Below are 16,739 nucleotides of genomic sequence, written 5' to 3'. Positions count from 1 at the left end.
CACCACCTTATGTTTACCCAGCCGCACACATAAAGTCACACACACACAAAAATGATAACAACATCAGCATATTGAGAACAGGCGTGGGGTTATTATTAGATTGCACGCATGGGCTGGGATTTCTGTTTAGGCCAGTAGACAAGCTTAAAAAACGGTTGCATTGTTTGTAATTAGTTCATTTTGATCAACAGAAAATGAACAGGGACTCAGGCGACCCTCTGCAATGTGAAAATAAACGCGTCTGTTAAATTAACATGCAAAGTGGGATTGTTGACATTATTCAAGCAGTTATGGTGAACATTATGGCTCTCTATTGGATTGCACCTCCACAACGCCACAGCAGCTTATGTGATGCACATTATCCACACGCGCGGATCCGTCATAGTGTTTTAATGGGGTTGTGCACAGGGCGCCGCACTGCAATGCATTATGGTCTGTTTGCAAATAAAATGTCTGTCACTCACTTTGCGTCTTTACCCCCCTCAATGCCGGTGCTGATGCGGCGTGCGCGTGATTGGCCAACGCGTGCAAGCGCATAAATCACAGAGATGCGGAGAATGCTGAGAGAATGTTTCTTTAAGACCCATTACCTTCCAATCCCACCGAGAGGGGGGGGTCTGTGCTAAGGTGGCGTAACGTCACCCCCCCCCCTTCTGACTCTTCTTCCTCGTCGTCGATTACATGTGGAAAAAAGGGGGGATACACACACACACAAACACACACATTGAGAAGAGTGGGGCTTTTCTCGCATCCGGATGAGGTGCGCCGACCCACGCACAAATGGACCCGAGGACTATTTCACGCCAAGCATTTAGACACTGAAGGCTAACTACCACGACGGCTATGGTAAGGATGCAACTTTGCACCGAGAGATAAAAACAATGGATGCATGCACACCAAATATTATAATGGCAGCGAGACTACAGTATAGCGTGCGTGCGCGTGTACTGTCATCAAACCACATGACAGGTGTGTTGTGTGCACGCTTTATTTGCTGTGTGCACATCCAGTCAAAGCTACTTAAATGATAACATGGCCACCTAATATAGGCTGGAGGCATCGTTCAAGGTTTGAATTTGCTCTTTAAAAATCTCTTGCTATAGATGAGGGTCTTTAGTGAGAATGAAATTAAATTTATTGAGATGTCATTTTTGTGTTGGATGTGTTTTTTTAGTCCATTCCATGACGCGCGCTCTGCAGGATGCACGCCATGAATGCATGCACGGTTTCATCCTGTCATGTTTGCCATAAAAGGCTCGTTTAAAGCCCACACTCACACATTGGATGTTTTACTAGAAGAATGCATTCGAGGGCTGCTTCTATACATCCTGCAATGTGAATCATCGTCGAGCTTTCCTCCCGTCATTTTTTTTTTCATTAGTGCATGTGGTCGTGGATTCCATGAGTGGGAATTTAAAATAAATAAAAAAGGCGTGTTTGGTTCTGTTCCGGGTGTTTTCATCCCTGCAAGGCAGCTGTCGACAATCACTTATTGAATCCAATGATGCGTTTCTTCACCCAATGGAGGGAGCGGGGGTGCCGTCGTTTAATGGCATTAGAAGTAGACTATGGGGGCTTAGATGCTAGTTGTTGTGGTTTCTATGGGAAGGTGCTTTTGCGTTTAGTCCAGTTGCAGGTATCGTAGGTATCGTTGTATTTGGTCGCGTGTAGACTGTGGGAGATTGTAACCCCACCTCCTTTTCCCTCGTCCCAATGTTTACTCAGCACCCCCGCCCCTCTGTCTTGTATAATTTTTCCAAACAAACATTTAACGGTACAATTTTAGAGGCCATTTTCTTACATCGTCACTCATCCGCTGTATGAAATGTAGGTGCAGTGCACATTTCTCTACTGTAGATAGTAAATTTCAGGACATTGTTCATCTCTAATTTTTTTGCTTTTGTACACTTGACTTGTAGTCCACAACTTGGCAACATGCTTAGCTGAACCCCAAATGCCAAACTGTTAATGTACCTTTTGTAGGGTGATAGTGTCCTGTCATCTATAACAGCTTCTCTGGTGAGGTCAGGGTTGTTCCTCACCATCCTCCACCAGTGACCAAGAGAAGGCCCAGGTCTACATGCTATAGAGACTACTCGATGTTTCCTAGTAGTGTTGTACACACGAGACCAGTCTTGGTTCAAGTCCACATTTTGAAGGTCTTGGCTATGTCTCGGACTTGACTCAAAAGATTCAGTCTTTTTTTGGTCTTGTCCTTGTTGAACCTCCCACCCGATGCCTTCAAGAGGGTGCCCTGGCAGCTAAAAGCTGCTAACCTGGGCTTTTAGCTTAGTGGTCAGCACACTTGCCTGCCGTGCTGGACGCGTCCTGTGGCGCAGGTGCGAGTCCTGACCTGGGCGAGGCGGACGGATTGCGTCGTTCGGCGAGGCTCCATGCAAAACCGGTTACATTGGTGCCGTGACCCGGATCGGCAGTGAAGGTTTCGGTGGGTGACTCTAACGGGTGCACGTGTGTCTGTTGTGAGCTGTGCATGGAAACCTCCGAACCGATACCTTTAAGAGGGTGCGCTGGCAGTTAAAAGCTGCTAGCCTGGGCTTTTGGCTTAGTGGTCAGCTCACTCGCCTGCCGTGCTGAACGCGTCGTGCTGCACGAGTGCGAATCCTGACCTGGACGAGGAGGATGGATCGCGTAGCGCAGCGCGGCTCCATGCACACTGGTTACACTTAACCTCCAAAACTCTTTATCTTGGTTTCAGGTTTATGAGAAGTCTTGGTTGTGGTATTGCACAAAACACTATCTTCCGATTGTCCTTGAAAAGCCTCGGAAAGAGCTGGATGAATAAAGTGTATATTAAGCAAATGCAGCCAGTGCAAGCTGTTTTGCGTCAGTGACCATCCATCAGTGGAAGTTATTGACTGGGACACACTGAAGATGCCAAGTGCTTTTAGCCAGCACACCAGCATGAAATTCCAAGAAGTTTTTGTCATGCCACTCTGAGGTGTAGTTAGGATTAGCGATATGGAAAATGGATTGGTGGATTGATCTCGACATTATCCTTTTCTGCTTAACATGTTTTATTTTGAGAGCGACATTGCTGCTGTATTGCAATGCCCGAGTTCACCGGCTAGCATGGGATTCTGAATAAATATAACCGTCTTCTGGATGAGACAGTGAAGAATAAGAGAGGAAAGAATAATATGGTGCACTCTATTAATGTGCAATCCATTGCATTTTTGGCTACCGGTTTGCACAGTGCCACAGAGGCCGTAATCAGTGAGAGAGGAAATTCAAGATTGGAGCAATATGCAGTACTGTAAGTCACAACAGCAACACTGATTAAATGAAGATAAGTGGAGGGAGATCGCATTTTCAAAGCCCTTACGTTAGATTTTTCATTTCTTGTCAAGGGGGAAATGGGAAGATCAATACCATTCTAATGTCTCGCCACAGTTAATATAGACTATGAGGCTGCAAGTTAGCTTAGCTTAGCACAAATAAGCAAAGGGAAAGTGCTTGGTGTCTGTCTCAGATATGGACATTGCCGACTCATATCCAAGCCTAAAAAAAAGTCAAGAAAAAGTTTTAAAAACAAAAACTTTAAAAAAAAAAACCTGAAAGCTGCAACTCCACAATAGTTCTCATTCTTTGCAAATGTTCTCAGCAGTTATCGTAAAACATATGTTTGGCGATTAAAATTTTTAACACATATAAATGTACCACTTTTACAGCGTCTTTAAAGGCACATTTATCGGTACAGAGCTTCTGCTGAAATATTGCAGTATGTTATTACTCATGTAAGAACTGTCTGATGCCATGCATTTTATTTCTTTGCAGGTTTCACTATGCTGTGAGAAGTGCTGCCTTGTGGATACAGTCAAGGAGCACGTTCCCAACTCCATCCCAATCTTTCACCACAGGCTGTCCCCATACTCGCCCTCCGCCCATCCTAGGCATAGAGAGAATGGCATCCCCGTAGAAACATCCCTCCCTGCAAGCTCATAAGAATTCTTATCACTTACCATGCAGATTGGGATTCTTTGAAGGAGGCATACGACAAGTACAGGAGGCCTGAGGAGGAATAAAAGGCAATAAGAAAATCTAGAAAATATGCTCACCGAAGGGATAAGATTTCTCCTGAAATGTAAAAGTTTACATTTTGAGCGTCAAACTGTAATTGTACGTACAATCTCGTAAATCAACAGTTTTGTTTTTGTAAGCCTCCTGAAGTTGACACACACTCACCGGTCTCATGATGATGTGCGAAGTGATGCCCACCATTTCTGAGGATGGGCGAAGCGGCACGGCCGGGGGGTCCTCCTCTCCGGCCGGGACTGGGGTGGGAGGCCCTGGCGGTGCCATGGGAGGCGGAGGAGGAGGGGGCTTTGGCGGGAGGGATATTCGAGGCGGAGGCGATGAAGGGGGCAGCACAGGCAACCTGGAGTCTCTGATGGTCAACATGCTGACGGAGAGAGAGAGGCTGCTGGAAAACCTGAGGGAGACGCAGGAGAGTCTGGGAACGGCACAACTACGCCTACGAGAGCTCAGTCATGAGAAGGAATCGCTTCAGAGGCAGCTCTCGATTGCTCTGCCACAGGTACGTCGGTGTTTGTTGTGGCTATTTATTTGAAATGCAGACAATACGGTCTGAGTTGGGACAGAGAAAGCAAAAGACAACAAAGAATAACAGTAAAAAATGATGCATGACTTCTGAAATGTTATATAGGAGTGGAATGGGAAGGCTAGTAAAGGAGACCATTAGACTGCAATCAGAGAGACAAATCCAACTGAACAGAAGAAACAGAGCAACAAATAAACTTTCAACAGCAGACAAATATAGGTTAGAAATACATATGGTGGAAAACACTCAGGTGACTCAAAGTTCCGCTCTGAGACACCAATTTGGCCAACTTTCAAAATTGTCCGATATGCATGTGTGGTACATCATTGGAAAGCTTAAAATCTCAAATTTCTGGGGGAAGAAAATTTTTGAACAGGAGGGCAAGTAAAAAAAAAAAAAAAATTAACAGTGAAACCCTATCTGGAGATGAGAGCACGCGAGAGCAGAATTTCAGACGCCATGACTTTTAACGAGATATTATCGCGTACTTGCCTTGTTTCGATCCCAAAAACTCCACGTAGCATGTATCACTGAGTGTCAAGACACCGCTGTGAATGGCCACAGCTGGATTTTGGGGGGATTTTATGGGTGAAAAATGGTAATATAACAAGGCTCGCTATGCAGAAATCGCAGACATCAAGGAGTGGTCGAGATTTTCTTTTTCATATATTTACCCCTTGAAACGTTTTTTTTTTTTTTTTTCAATTTTTCTTTGTTTGGATCGATTATTTATCATGTAACCTATCAGAGAAAATGCAACATTAACACAAAAAATATAATTATGCGATAGTTATGAGGTAGATATTCGTGCCTTTTTTACAGACACCATTTATAAGTTTAAAATATGTGAGTGAATAATTTTTTAAAGTGTGTTTTTTTTTTTAAACGAAATATTAGACATCAATTAATGATGCCAAGCTAAAAATGACAGACATTTTGAATTATAATTAATTACCTTCGTTTTATGACTGGGTTGAAACAAAGCGGTTGCACGACGTCTGTCAACGGGGGTTTTCAGGGTAAAACGGACAAATTAAAAATAGTTCGGGGGCTTAATGCGCCATGAATCTGCTATGGCAGCATAGACATATTGTTCTATCAAACACAACTGTTTTTTTTTTTTTTTTGCTTAAAATACAGCAGTTTCTTTTAAAGAGGAGTGCAAGAGCTTTTTCAGTCTTGTCTGTTTTCCGCCATATACTTGGTTTCAGTGCAGGAGTGCCATTGTAACATGTAATACTGCATGTTGTAGGCGGACTTATTTTTCCGTGGACAAAATGTGTAGGCCTATAGCTCCCTTGGTTGCACTTATACAGACACAAGTAATTTTCTTCAACTGCTGAATTAATTGTCATTGATTAACTATAAACCCACCGTGAAAACTAGAGCAAACAACACAGACGAAAAAATTAGCATATGTAGTAAGGACAACCACGACCAAATTTATGATAAAAAAAAATAATAATAATGACAGAAACCAAATAACCAACCCTGGTTGGCTGTGTGCTATCCCCAAAACAGGGATTATCTTTATAATCTTCATAAAGAGTATTTCTCTATATCAAAACTGATGCTTTTCTCACTTCTCTTCTCTTCTCTCCATTGCCATATGTATATATTACCACTACAGCACCCTTAATTGCGAGGTGGTAACAAATCACCTAGGAAGAAAAACAAAGAAAAGGAAATACAGCGGTACCTCTACTTATGAAATTAATTGGTTCTGGAAGTAGTTTCGTAACCTGAAAATTCTGTAATTAGATACGAGTTTTCCATGTATGTGTTCCAAGCCCCTCAAAATTCAGTCATAAAGTTTTTATACATGTTACAATTGACATTATTGCACAATAAACATAACATCAGAGTTGTGCATAATGTAAAAAAAACAAGAATAGACCAAAGAGTAAAAGTTAAGTACACTTATGTAAAGCTGTCGGAACACGAGGAGCGAATGAAGAGGACGCTGGGATACAAACATACACATGCTGTAGAGGTCCATCTTAGCCAAATGGATGCCAGGAATACTAGGCAATAGCCATTCGCGGAACAGCTGTAAGTATGTTACGTTCAGTAAACTCTGGGAGCTGCAAGTACTGCATTTTTCGGACTAAGTCGCAATTTTTTTCATAGTTTGGCTGGGGGTGCGATTTATACTCTGGAGTGACTTATGTGTGAAATTATTAACACATTATTATATCATTTCACATGTTATTTTGGTGTTTTGGAGTGACACTTGATGGTTTGGTAAACTTGTTATTATGTTCTTTATGCTATAGTTATCTGAATAACTCTTAATAGCTATGTTACTTTAACATACCGGCCACGTTCACATTTCGTTGTTCATTTATTCAACATGGTGCTCTCTATTGTTTTTTTGTTTTTTTTTTATTTTAAAATGCCTTTCAAGATGACATATCTGTTCTATGTGTTGGATTTTATCAAGTAATATAATATATATATATATATATATATATATATATATATATATATATATATATATATATATATATATATATATATTAGATGGATATATACATTCAACATACAGTACATAAGGACTGTATTTGTTTATTATAACAATAAATCAACAAGATGGCATTAACATTATTAACATTCTTTTAAAGCGATCCATGGATAGAAAGATTTGTAGTTCTTAAAAGAAAAATGTTAGTACAAGTTATAGAAATTTTATATTAAAACCCCTCTTAATGTTTTCGTTTTTATAAAATTTGTAAAATTTTCAATCAAAAAATAAACTAGTAGCCCGCCATTGTTGATGTCAATACTTACTTACACAATGCTCATGGGTGCTAAAGCCTATAAAATCATTCGCACAGCTGACACACTGACACTGAGCAACAACCGGTGTTCGGCCATTCCTTACTACGCGGCAAAACGTCCTACACAACGCTCAGCGCGCTTGCGCAAGCATCCACACGCATGCGCACATGGGTTAGAAGCGGCGAGTACTCACTATTTTTTGTTTTTATTTAGTTATGTAGAACTTTTTCACTGCCTCAAAGATACTTTTTGCATGTATTACCCTCTCATACTTTTAACCATTGTGTCTTACGTGTTAGCTTTGAAGCAGTTGACCACATTAGTCACGTAGCGTATTTAAACCATCCTTATTTGATATAACTACATTTAAGTTTTCTGCAGGCATTTTTTAGTACGTTATTCCTGTATGCATCTAAACAAAACAAGTTTAGAGCGCACGGTCGTACTTTGGGTGTCAAATTCGACTAATGTAGCACGTTTCGCCGATGTAGGAGATTTTGGCAGAACACCGGTAGGAGAGGGTCGAGCAGGGGTGTCCAAACTTTTTGCAAAGGGGGCCAGATTTGGTACGGTAAAAGTGTGGGGGCCGACCTTGGCTGACGTCCTTTACGTCGAACAATATATTGAAGCAAATTTTAGCAAGCCATTCCGTGTGTCACATTTGCTGTATTTTTTTTTTTTTTTTTTTTAATTATTAATAATGTCCACAATCTCGCAACTAGCCTTTGTGACGTTCTCTTTCGACTCTCGGGCTCCTGTGAAATACTGATGCTGTAAAATTAAACTAGCTTCAAGTTGCTTGAATTTCTCACTACGTATCTTCTCTGTAATCTTGTCGTAAATGTCAGCGTGTCTTGTTTGGTAATATCGCCTCACATTCAACTCTTTAAAAACAGCGACTGTCCCTTTGCAAATGAGGCAGACACAGTTGTTGCGTATTTTAGGAAAGAAACACTCCAATTTCCACCTATCGTTGACGAGTCGGCCATCGCAGTCAACTTTCTTTTTTGTGTTGATTGTCGCCATTTTAGAACATTGGGGATAAAGGGTCACACGGGGTAATGTTGCTTAGAGTGCTGCTGCCTTTTAGTGGGTAAATGAGGAGCAGCATTTAGTGTGTAAGCTACTTCATGTGCTGGTAGCAGTACTGCTGACCAATTTATTAAGTCTGTGTGCGGGCCAGACGTTATTCATTTTATGACAGAGGCTGGGGGCCGGATGAAATTTGACCATGGGCCGCATTTGGCCCCCAGGCCGGACTTTTGACATGTCTGGGGTAGAGCCTTACAGCTGCAAGCAAGGGATTCCTCCATGCATTTTTTGGGACATCAAAAATGGCTAAGTAACTCGTATGACAGAATTTTTTGCGGTTGTGAAACCTTGACATTTTCATATCAAGGTATACCTTGAAACCGGTCATCGGCACATGTCTAGTCGAGACGTTCGTACTCAGAGGTACCACTGTAATGCGCACATAAAAATGTGGCTGTTAAAGTCTTTAATAAAATCTGCCAACCTGCCTGGCTTCTAACTGCTTTGCTTTATAGAGTATACAGTATGTTGACAATTTTTGGAGAAAACCTCCATTAAAACTCATTATCATCTTTGTACAAGGAGTTTTATAACTAAAATCTTTATTCGATCTTGGAGGTGTACCTAAAGAGTGTGCATTTTTGTGTCAATGCCTCAAGGTGGAGAGCACCCTGTGCGGTAACTGTTGCTGCCGTGTCCAGTGGTGTATGAGTACTTGGCTGTGAAGTGAGCTCATGAGACAGTAAGCCTTTGCGGTGACAGTTCAAGCAGCAGCGAGCAGCACTCTAAGTCAATGCTAAAATCCTCCTGCACCCGCACTAACGTTTCTCTACTGTTAGAGCAGTTGGGTGTTCATAGCCTCATTCAAAGTCTGTCTCTTATTAACACTCATACGGTTCTGGTGATAAATAGTGCCGAAAGATATTTGTTAAATGGTGTGAGCCTACGTTTGAATGAATAGTTGATAGTGAAGGAATCCTCTTTTAGTATACTGGGAGGATTTGCTGATTAATAATGAGTGTTATTTGAGGATTTTCTCCTCCAGCTATGATGAACAGCTTTGGCGTTTTCCTCCGGGATCAATCCCCACTTCTGACTGCGTGTGAGGCGTTTACAGGCGTGTTTACTTTGCTGTCACACTCAGCTGTCTTCTCAGCTGTACTGCTGAGAATCCTGTCAGGGTCCACAGAGGAAAATGTTTGAACACAAGACAGCTTCATCGAGATGCGCGAAATTCCAGAATGTGATAATGACGTTGTTGTTAATTAAAGTCGAGATTTCACAAAAAAACGTTAACCAAAAAACTCATTTAAATTACAGTAGAGCTCAAATTTGACTTTTGTTACAGCTTAGCATGGCTCTTCGAAAACCTTATGTTTCTTCTGCTACTTATTTGATGGGGTGACAAGTTTTAGTTATAAATAACCTCTAAAAGTCACATTTTGTTCTCACATTTTAATAAGATTCTGTTGTAATATGACGCACTGTAGGTTTTCAAGACATTATAATATATATAATATAATATATATATATATATATATATATAATTAGGGCTGTCAAAATTATCGCGTTAACGGGCGGTAATAATTTTTTTAAATGAATCACGTTAAAATATTTGACACATTTAAAGCACATGCCCCGCTCAAACAGATTAAAATGACAGCACAGTGTCATGTCCAATTGTTACTTGTGTTTTTTGGTGTTTTGTCGCTCTCTGCTGGCGCTTGGGTGCGACTGATTTTATGGGTTTCAGCACCATGAGCATTGTGTAATTATTGACATCAACAATGGCGCGCTACTAGTTTTTGATTGAAATTTTTACAAATTTTATTAAAACGAAAGGGGTTTTAATATAAAATTTCTATAACTTGTACTAACATTTATCTTTTAAGAACTACAAGTCTTTCTATCCATGGATCGCTTTAACAGAATGTTAATAATGTTAATGCCATCTTGTTCATTTTTTGTTAAAATAAACAAATACAGTACTTTCGTACTGTATGTTGAATGTATATATACGTCTTGTTTCTTATCTTTCCATTCCAACAATAATTTACGGAAAAATATGGTATATTTTATAGATGGTTTGAATTGCGATTAATTAAGATTATTTAATTTACCAGCTGTGATTAGCTCGATTAAAATTTTTAATTGTTTGACAGCCCTATTTATAATATATTTATAGTAGGAGTGGGAAACACTTGTACCTCACGATACAATACGATTTGTGATAGTAAGCTCAGGATAACGATGATCTTACAATATAGCGATACAATGATAATCAATACATTGGTCAGGAAATCATTCGACAAAACAACTAATAAACAGAAAAACAAGTTATCTTCATCCTTCTGCTGTAAGTTTATCACTAGTAGTCGTCCAGTCCATTTGAACTGGGAGGGTGGCAGCGAATGAACCGCTCCATCTTCAAACGGGCCCCTCCCACTTCTATGGCTGTCAGTAACAGCCTATGCCAGGCAACGAGGTAATTTTGGGCCATTTCAGGTAGGGCTGAACGATATTTGAAAAAAATTCATTGCGATTTTTTGGGGGGGTTGCGATATATTGCAAATCAAAACTAGAAGAATTTTCACCAGATGAATTGAATAGCTCTTTTTGGGAAGACTGTTTAACTCACCATCACCACAATGTATTCACATAATACTGTTTAATCTAGGTTAAGGGGGTTCATCTGTGAATGATGAAGATTGCTGAGTACATATGTTTAAAGCTGTGGTCCACAACCCTGGTCCGGCGTAATGTTGGCTTTTTTTTTTTTTTTCACGGACCGGCAATGCGTGGTAGAAAATGACAGTAAATATAAAATAACACGACAGGGCTGAAAACGAACTTTAAGCATAGGCGGAGTTTGACTTTTGGGGCAGTCGGGGCACAACATGTTGATGATCCCGAAACGCAGTTTCAGCAATAAAACTAACTTCCAAGAATAATTATAATAATAAGTTGAAAATAGGTGTTTTTTGTTTCCCATCATTTTTTCGGGGAATTCTAAATCAGACTGCTTAGGACAGCTATACTTTTTGCCAAGATCATCATCCATTGAATATGGTACCCCCGCCGGTGTTAACAGCTGTTCTGTCAAATTTTGCACCCCATCAGAAATTGCTACTTTGTGTTAAAAATGGAAACGAATACAGCGGTAACAAAGTTAACACTACAAACTTTCTTTAAATAAAGGAATATTTAATTACGTTTGAGCATGGACAGACATGTACAAAAGGTCTCCTCAGACACATTCTGTCATGTTAGCTGCGCACAACAACTGCACACCGCTCTCTCACTGTTTACGTCCTTGCCATGTTAGTTAAGCATTAATTTACTCAATATTCGTGTGAAATATGTATGTTTACGATGTTACTTGTTTATTTAACACCTGTGGATAACATTGAGAATCCAATTGAATGTAAAGGAGGGCTTATTCACCGCCACAACAGCTTTTCTTATAAGGGTGAAAAATTTATGTTACAATTAGCATTTTTAGTGGAGCAAATTGAAAATCCACTCACCATTTTGGCGGTGCGCGCTGGCTTTTCATGGTTCACATTTTCAATCCTTGGTTCTTGCTCAGTAGTTGTCGCTTTTGAAAGCTTAAGTTTGAAAAAATTACATATATTCTATTCATATTTCCTCTTTGTTCCTCCGGTGGTTTTGGCTAAGCAAAACAAATGACCGGTGCTAGTTGTGTTACTTTGTGGGTTTCTTGAATAAGACAACTTACTGAATGGGTTCATTGTTTTAGTGACAGATCTTTAGTTACATAACAGAAGAGAGGCATCATCAACAGTAACTGTCCACTGGCGGGCTTTTTATCAGATGTCTCAAGCTCGCTGCGTATCTCTGACTTCAGTGTGCTGTGACGAACAGACATTACTAATCAAATATGCAGATAGAATTTGCTCATATCATTACAATAGTCGCATGCACTATTCGGAAAATAATTTTGACCCATTATAATTTTTTTTTTTGTTCATTTCATTCATTTTTATTGTTTGTTTTATTGCTTTACAACTTCTGTAGACAATATTTTACCGGAAAATTCTTAATTTTAAAATCATATATAGGAAAGTCAATTACTTGCAATGACACTTTTCGGCCACCGCCCGTCCCCCACCCCCGCATAAAATCCGCTCATGACTTAAAGTGCGGGAAAAGTGTAACTCACCATACGCTGAATCAATCCTTTTTTAACAGTGGCCTCTCCTAAAACTTGACGGCAAATCTCCTTGGTTGCAGGTATAATGTGCTCTTCTCCAATCGTGACAGGTTTCTTGGATTTAGCATTACGGTTCGCCACGAGGTATGATGCTTCCAGTGCATTCGCTTTTGTTGCCTTGTTTGCTAGCTTTTAGCCACATATTATGCAGAATGGACTTGGTTGAAGGCTCCTCTTCTGGATCAGCAGCCTTTTCCCTGCTGTCCAAAGACGTTGCCGCCAGCAGCACAGCCAGCAGCAGCTAACATTACTGTTTACATAGTCCCACGCTGAGCTGTGCAAACGCCCCAGTAATGGCAGCCAACCACTTGATGACGACGTACGCAAATCTCCGCTCGATTACAGTCGTTAACAAATGATTCATTATTTCTCTGCGGCCCGGTAGCAAATGCGCCACGGCCCAGAACCGGTCCCTGGCCCGGTGGTTGGGGATCGCTGATATAAAGGATCTAGGAGGCCATATCTTTACACATTTCCTCTTATGAAGCAAAACAAAAATTTACGTGTTCAAAATAAAATACAATCGCGCGTCCTGCAATGGGACTATTGCGCAAGAACACATTGAGCGATGACGATGTTCAAACGATATATTGTGGAGGCGTAATTTCAGATCATAACCTGTTGGTTTTCAGTCATTTTCTGTTGATTTGGGAGCAATTAATGGGTCATTTCCTGTTGATTTTGGGTTACAGACCAGGAAGTGACACAGGAATGAAAAGGCAGTGACTCAATCTCAACAGGATGTGACCGGTAAATGCCTTAAAAGGAACAGAAAGTGACCTGTAAATGCCCCGAAAATCGGAAAGAGTGACTGTGAATGCTGCCCTTCTAGTGTTAATGGATTGGGCGTCAAGTACCATCAATGGCGGCCATAGAGTTAACTGAGACACTATTATAGTGGAAGATTTTGGTAGCAACTTATTGGTTCCTTATTGTTGTTGTTTTTTTTTTTTTGTTTTTTTTTTTTTAAACATTGACACCTTTTTCAAACAATATCTCGATTCTTGGCATTAGTGTATCGACAACCTTTTAGGATGCAAAGTACCACAATATATCACCATTTTGATATTTTGTCACACAGTTCACTTGAATGGTGAGCTGCAAATCAGCTCCACCGCCGGCTGACGTTTGAATACGCGTGCAAAAAGATAGCGTGAGATGGAAAATACAAAAAGAACAAGGAGGGCCAACGGAGAAGCTGACCGCCATCCAAACCAGAAACAATCCCATCAGTCCCAAAGACCCACTGTGTCGCCATCTGCGGCCAACACTCTTTGGCTCATATCTCTTCTCTCATCGAGCCATTGCTGCTGTCCATCTTTCCAAGCATAAATGCGAACTAAAAACTCAAATATCGCATAGAATGCAAGCATGAGGCCTCAGATTGTTGGTACAGATATGTCACTGTATAGAGAGACTCATTCATCAAACTGAATAGACTACATTGTTGATGCGGATATTTGCTGTGGTTCGCTGTGCGTGATAATACACAGTGTCCCGTTTCAAAGCTGCAAATGTATCCTCAAAGGTGTTGTAAAGTGACACATCGAGTCTGTTTGTCGGGCTTTATTTGGAGGTGGGGGTCTCTTGTGCATTCCAGTGCTGGCCATTGTGTAACTATGTGATGTAAGGCATCCATGTGTTCACAACACAAGTGGCGACAGAAAGTGTATGAGTGATTTGTTTGATAATTATGCTGTTTTACATCCCCGTCTCAGCTGGGCTTTGTTTTAATTGTGCATCTTCTGATTCTGTAAATCTGGTATTCTTACACTTTCTGAATTACATTTGGATGTTTGGCCTGGGCTGTTTTCATCCCTTTAAACACACAAGGACGCTCCAAACGACGCACCGTTTAAAGTGTTTGTTCTGCTAGCCCCTTAATGCGGCTCGTGTGTTCCGCAGGAGTTTGCCGTGTTGACAAAAGAGCTCAACGTTTGCCGGGAGCAGCTTCTGGAGAGGGAGGAGGAGATTGCTGAGCTCAAGGCGGAGAGAAACAACACACGTGTAAGATGTTTAGCGGCCATTTTGCTCGTTAGCACATTGACAGGCTCAGTGTTGTCTCACTTGTCTGTTGAAGTCATACTGTACATGGCTGGCTCCCACAGTTGTTGCTGGAACATCTGGAATGTCTGGTGTCCCGTCACGAGCGCAGTCTGAGGATGACGGTGGTCAAGAGGCAAGCCCAATCACCAGCGGGGGTATCCAGTGAGGTGGAAGTCCTCAAGGCCCTCAAGTCTCTCTTTGAGCACCACAAGGCTCTGGATGAGAAGGTGGCTCAAAACGCTGACAAAATAGCGCTCAATACCAACACACTGTTTAGAAAAATTGCACTCTTTGATTGAACACACTTGACATTTCTTGGTTATACTAACCATCTTAGCATTCATTGAAGGCGAAACCTATGATTGTCAAAGAATTTTGAACAGCAAAAAATGTGAATAAACTATACAAAAGTACCCAAATTGATTGCTTGCTTGCACCCTCCCTGACTTCTCTTGCAGGTTCGAGAGCGTCTCCGAGTGGCCCTCGAGAGGGTGTCTATGTTGGAGGATCAATTAGCTGCGTCTTCTCAAGAGGTAAAGTAATATGCCTACTCAACTATGTACGTATGCTCTCATGTGACAAAAGAATATTGATAAGTATGCTATGTTGGCCTGCTTTGTGTCTCTTTCTAGGTAATCTCTTTAAGAGACCAAATTAAAAGACGTCAACAAGGGGTGGACGGCGGGAAAGATGTAAGGGAGGGTTTTATGGATGTTGGTTCCAGTTGTTTTGTTTTTTGTGTACGTGTTAGCGACCAGAAGTCAAGTAGAAAAGTAGATGTATGGGTATCATGAGTGTGATATTTCATTTCAAACCTTGCATCCTCACAACGTTCCTCAATTGTCTTTTTTTTTCTTTTTTTTTTTTTTTTTGTGTTGTTTTTATTGCGGCCACCTCAGCGACTACCCAATGGTCCTGCCTCTGGGTTGGAGGACAGCGAGTTGGAGAGACAGCGGGAAGTAGAGATAGAGCGTCAGAGAGCTGAACTCTCCCAGTTAAGAGAGAGGCTGGCCCTCATGTGCCGGCAGGTGAGTGGGTGTTGTTTTTTGCTGGTTGTGCTAACCAAACACTGTGCAACCAGCAGGAGCGTGAAGGGGGGAATATACAGCATGTAGGTGCGCCGGCATTTGTCCTTTTTCCAATTTTTCATTTTTTGGGAGATGAAAGCTTGTTAGTTGCATTAAAAATAACTGTAAATAAATATTACTTCATTTTTTCCTCCCTTATTGCAGTGTGTTAAACCATGTTTATTGTCTTTCAAAAATAGATTTAAGCATATTACAGTGGGGCAAATAAGTAGTCAACCACTAATTGTGCAAGTTCTCCCACTTGAAAATATTAGAGAGGCCTGTAATTGTCAACATGGGTAAACCTCAACCACGGGAGACAGAATGTGGGAAAAAAAACAGAAAATCACATTGTTTGATTTTTAAAGAATTTATTTGCAAATCATGGTGGAAAATAAGTATTTGGTCAATACCAGAAATTCATCTCAGTACTTTGTTATGTACCCTTTGTTGGCAATAACGGAGGCCAAACGTTTTCTGTAACTCTTCACATGCTTTTCACACACTGTTGCTGGTATTTTGGCCCATTCCTCCATGCACATCTCCTCTAGAGCAGTGATGTTTTGGGGCTGTCGTCAAGCAACACAGACTTTCAACTCCCTCCACAGACTTTCTATGGGGTTGAGATCCGGAGACTGGCTAGGCCACTCCAGGAACTTGAAATGCTTCTTACGAAGCCACTCCATTGTTGCTCTGGCGGTGTGTTTGGGATCATTGTCATGCTGAAAGACCCAGCCACGTCTCATCTTCAATGCCCTTGCTGATGGAAGGAAATTTTCACTCAAAATCTCTCGATACATGCCCCCATTCATTATTTCCTTTACACAGATCAGTCGTCCTGGTCCCTTTGCAGAAAACCAGCCCCAAAGCATGATGTTTCCACCCCCATGCTTCACAGTGGGTATGGTGTTCTTCGGATGCAATTCAGTATTCTTTTTCCTCCAAACACGAGAACCTGTGTTTCTACCAAAAAGTTCTATTTTGGTTTCATCTGACCATA

General features: G+C 41.1%; 2 protein-coding genes across 5 annotated transcripts in view; one reads left to right on the top strand and one right to left on the bottom strand.

Annotated features, from left to right (window-relative positions):
- The window catches only part of LOC130909568 (stonustoxin subunit beta-like), a 61,481-nt gene extending 60,884 nt beyond the window's left edge, over nucleotides 1–597 (bottom strand). For all 4 annotated transcript variants that reach the window (XM_057826207.1, XM_057826205.1, XM_057826206.1 and 1 more), the window contains exon 1: nucleotides 465–597. The gene's annotated coding sequence lies outside the window, so the exon portion shown is untranslated. The remainder of the gene's footprint in view (nucleotides 1–464) is intronic.
- A 59-nt stretch (nucleotides 598–656) lies between these two features.
- The window catches only part of LOC130909861 (liprin-alpha-3-like), a 36,328-nt gene continuing 20,245 nt past the window's right edge, over nucleotides 657–16,739 (top strand). Inside the window, exons 1-7 of the mRNA XM_057826777.1 lie at nucleotides 657–846; nucleotides 3,796–4,555; nucleotides 14,532–14,633; nucleotides 14,735–14,899; nucleotides 15,131–15,205; nucleotides 15,305–15,364; nucleotides 15,572–15,700. Of these exons, the coding sequence (XP_057682760.1) occupies nucleotides 4,211–4,555; nucleotides 14,532–14,633; nucleotides 14,735–14,899; nucleotides 15,131–15,205; nucleotides 15,305–15,364; nucleotides 15,572–15,700 (876 nt within the window). The 5' untranslated portion in view covers nucleotides 657–846; nucleotides 3,796–4,210. The remainder of the gene's footprint in view (nucleotides 847–3,795; nucleotides 4,556–14,531; nucleotides 14,634–14,734; nucleotides 14,900–15,130; nucleotides 15,206–15,304; nucleotides 15,365–15,571; nucleotides 15,701–16,739) is intronic.

Source organism: Corythoichthys intestinalis, chromosome 21 (assembly GCF_030265065.1).
Source record: "Corythoichthys intestinalis isolate RoL2023-P3 chromosome 21, ASM3026506v1, whole genome shotgun sequence".
Lineage (NCBI taxonomy): Eukaryota > Metazoa > Chordata > Actinopteri > Syngnathiformes > Syngnathidae > Corythoichthys > Corythoichthys intestinalis.
Note: the sequence above shows the minus strand (reverse complement) of the source record. Positions and strands in the feature narration are given on the sequence as shown.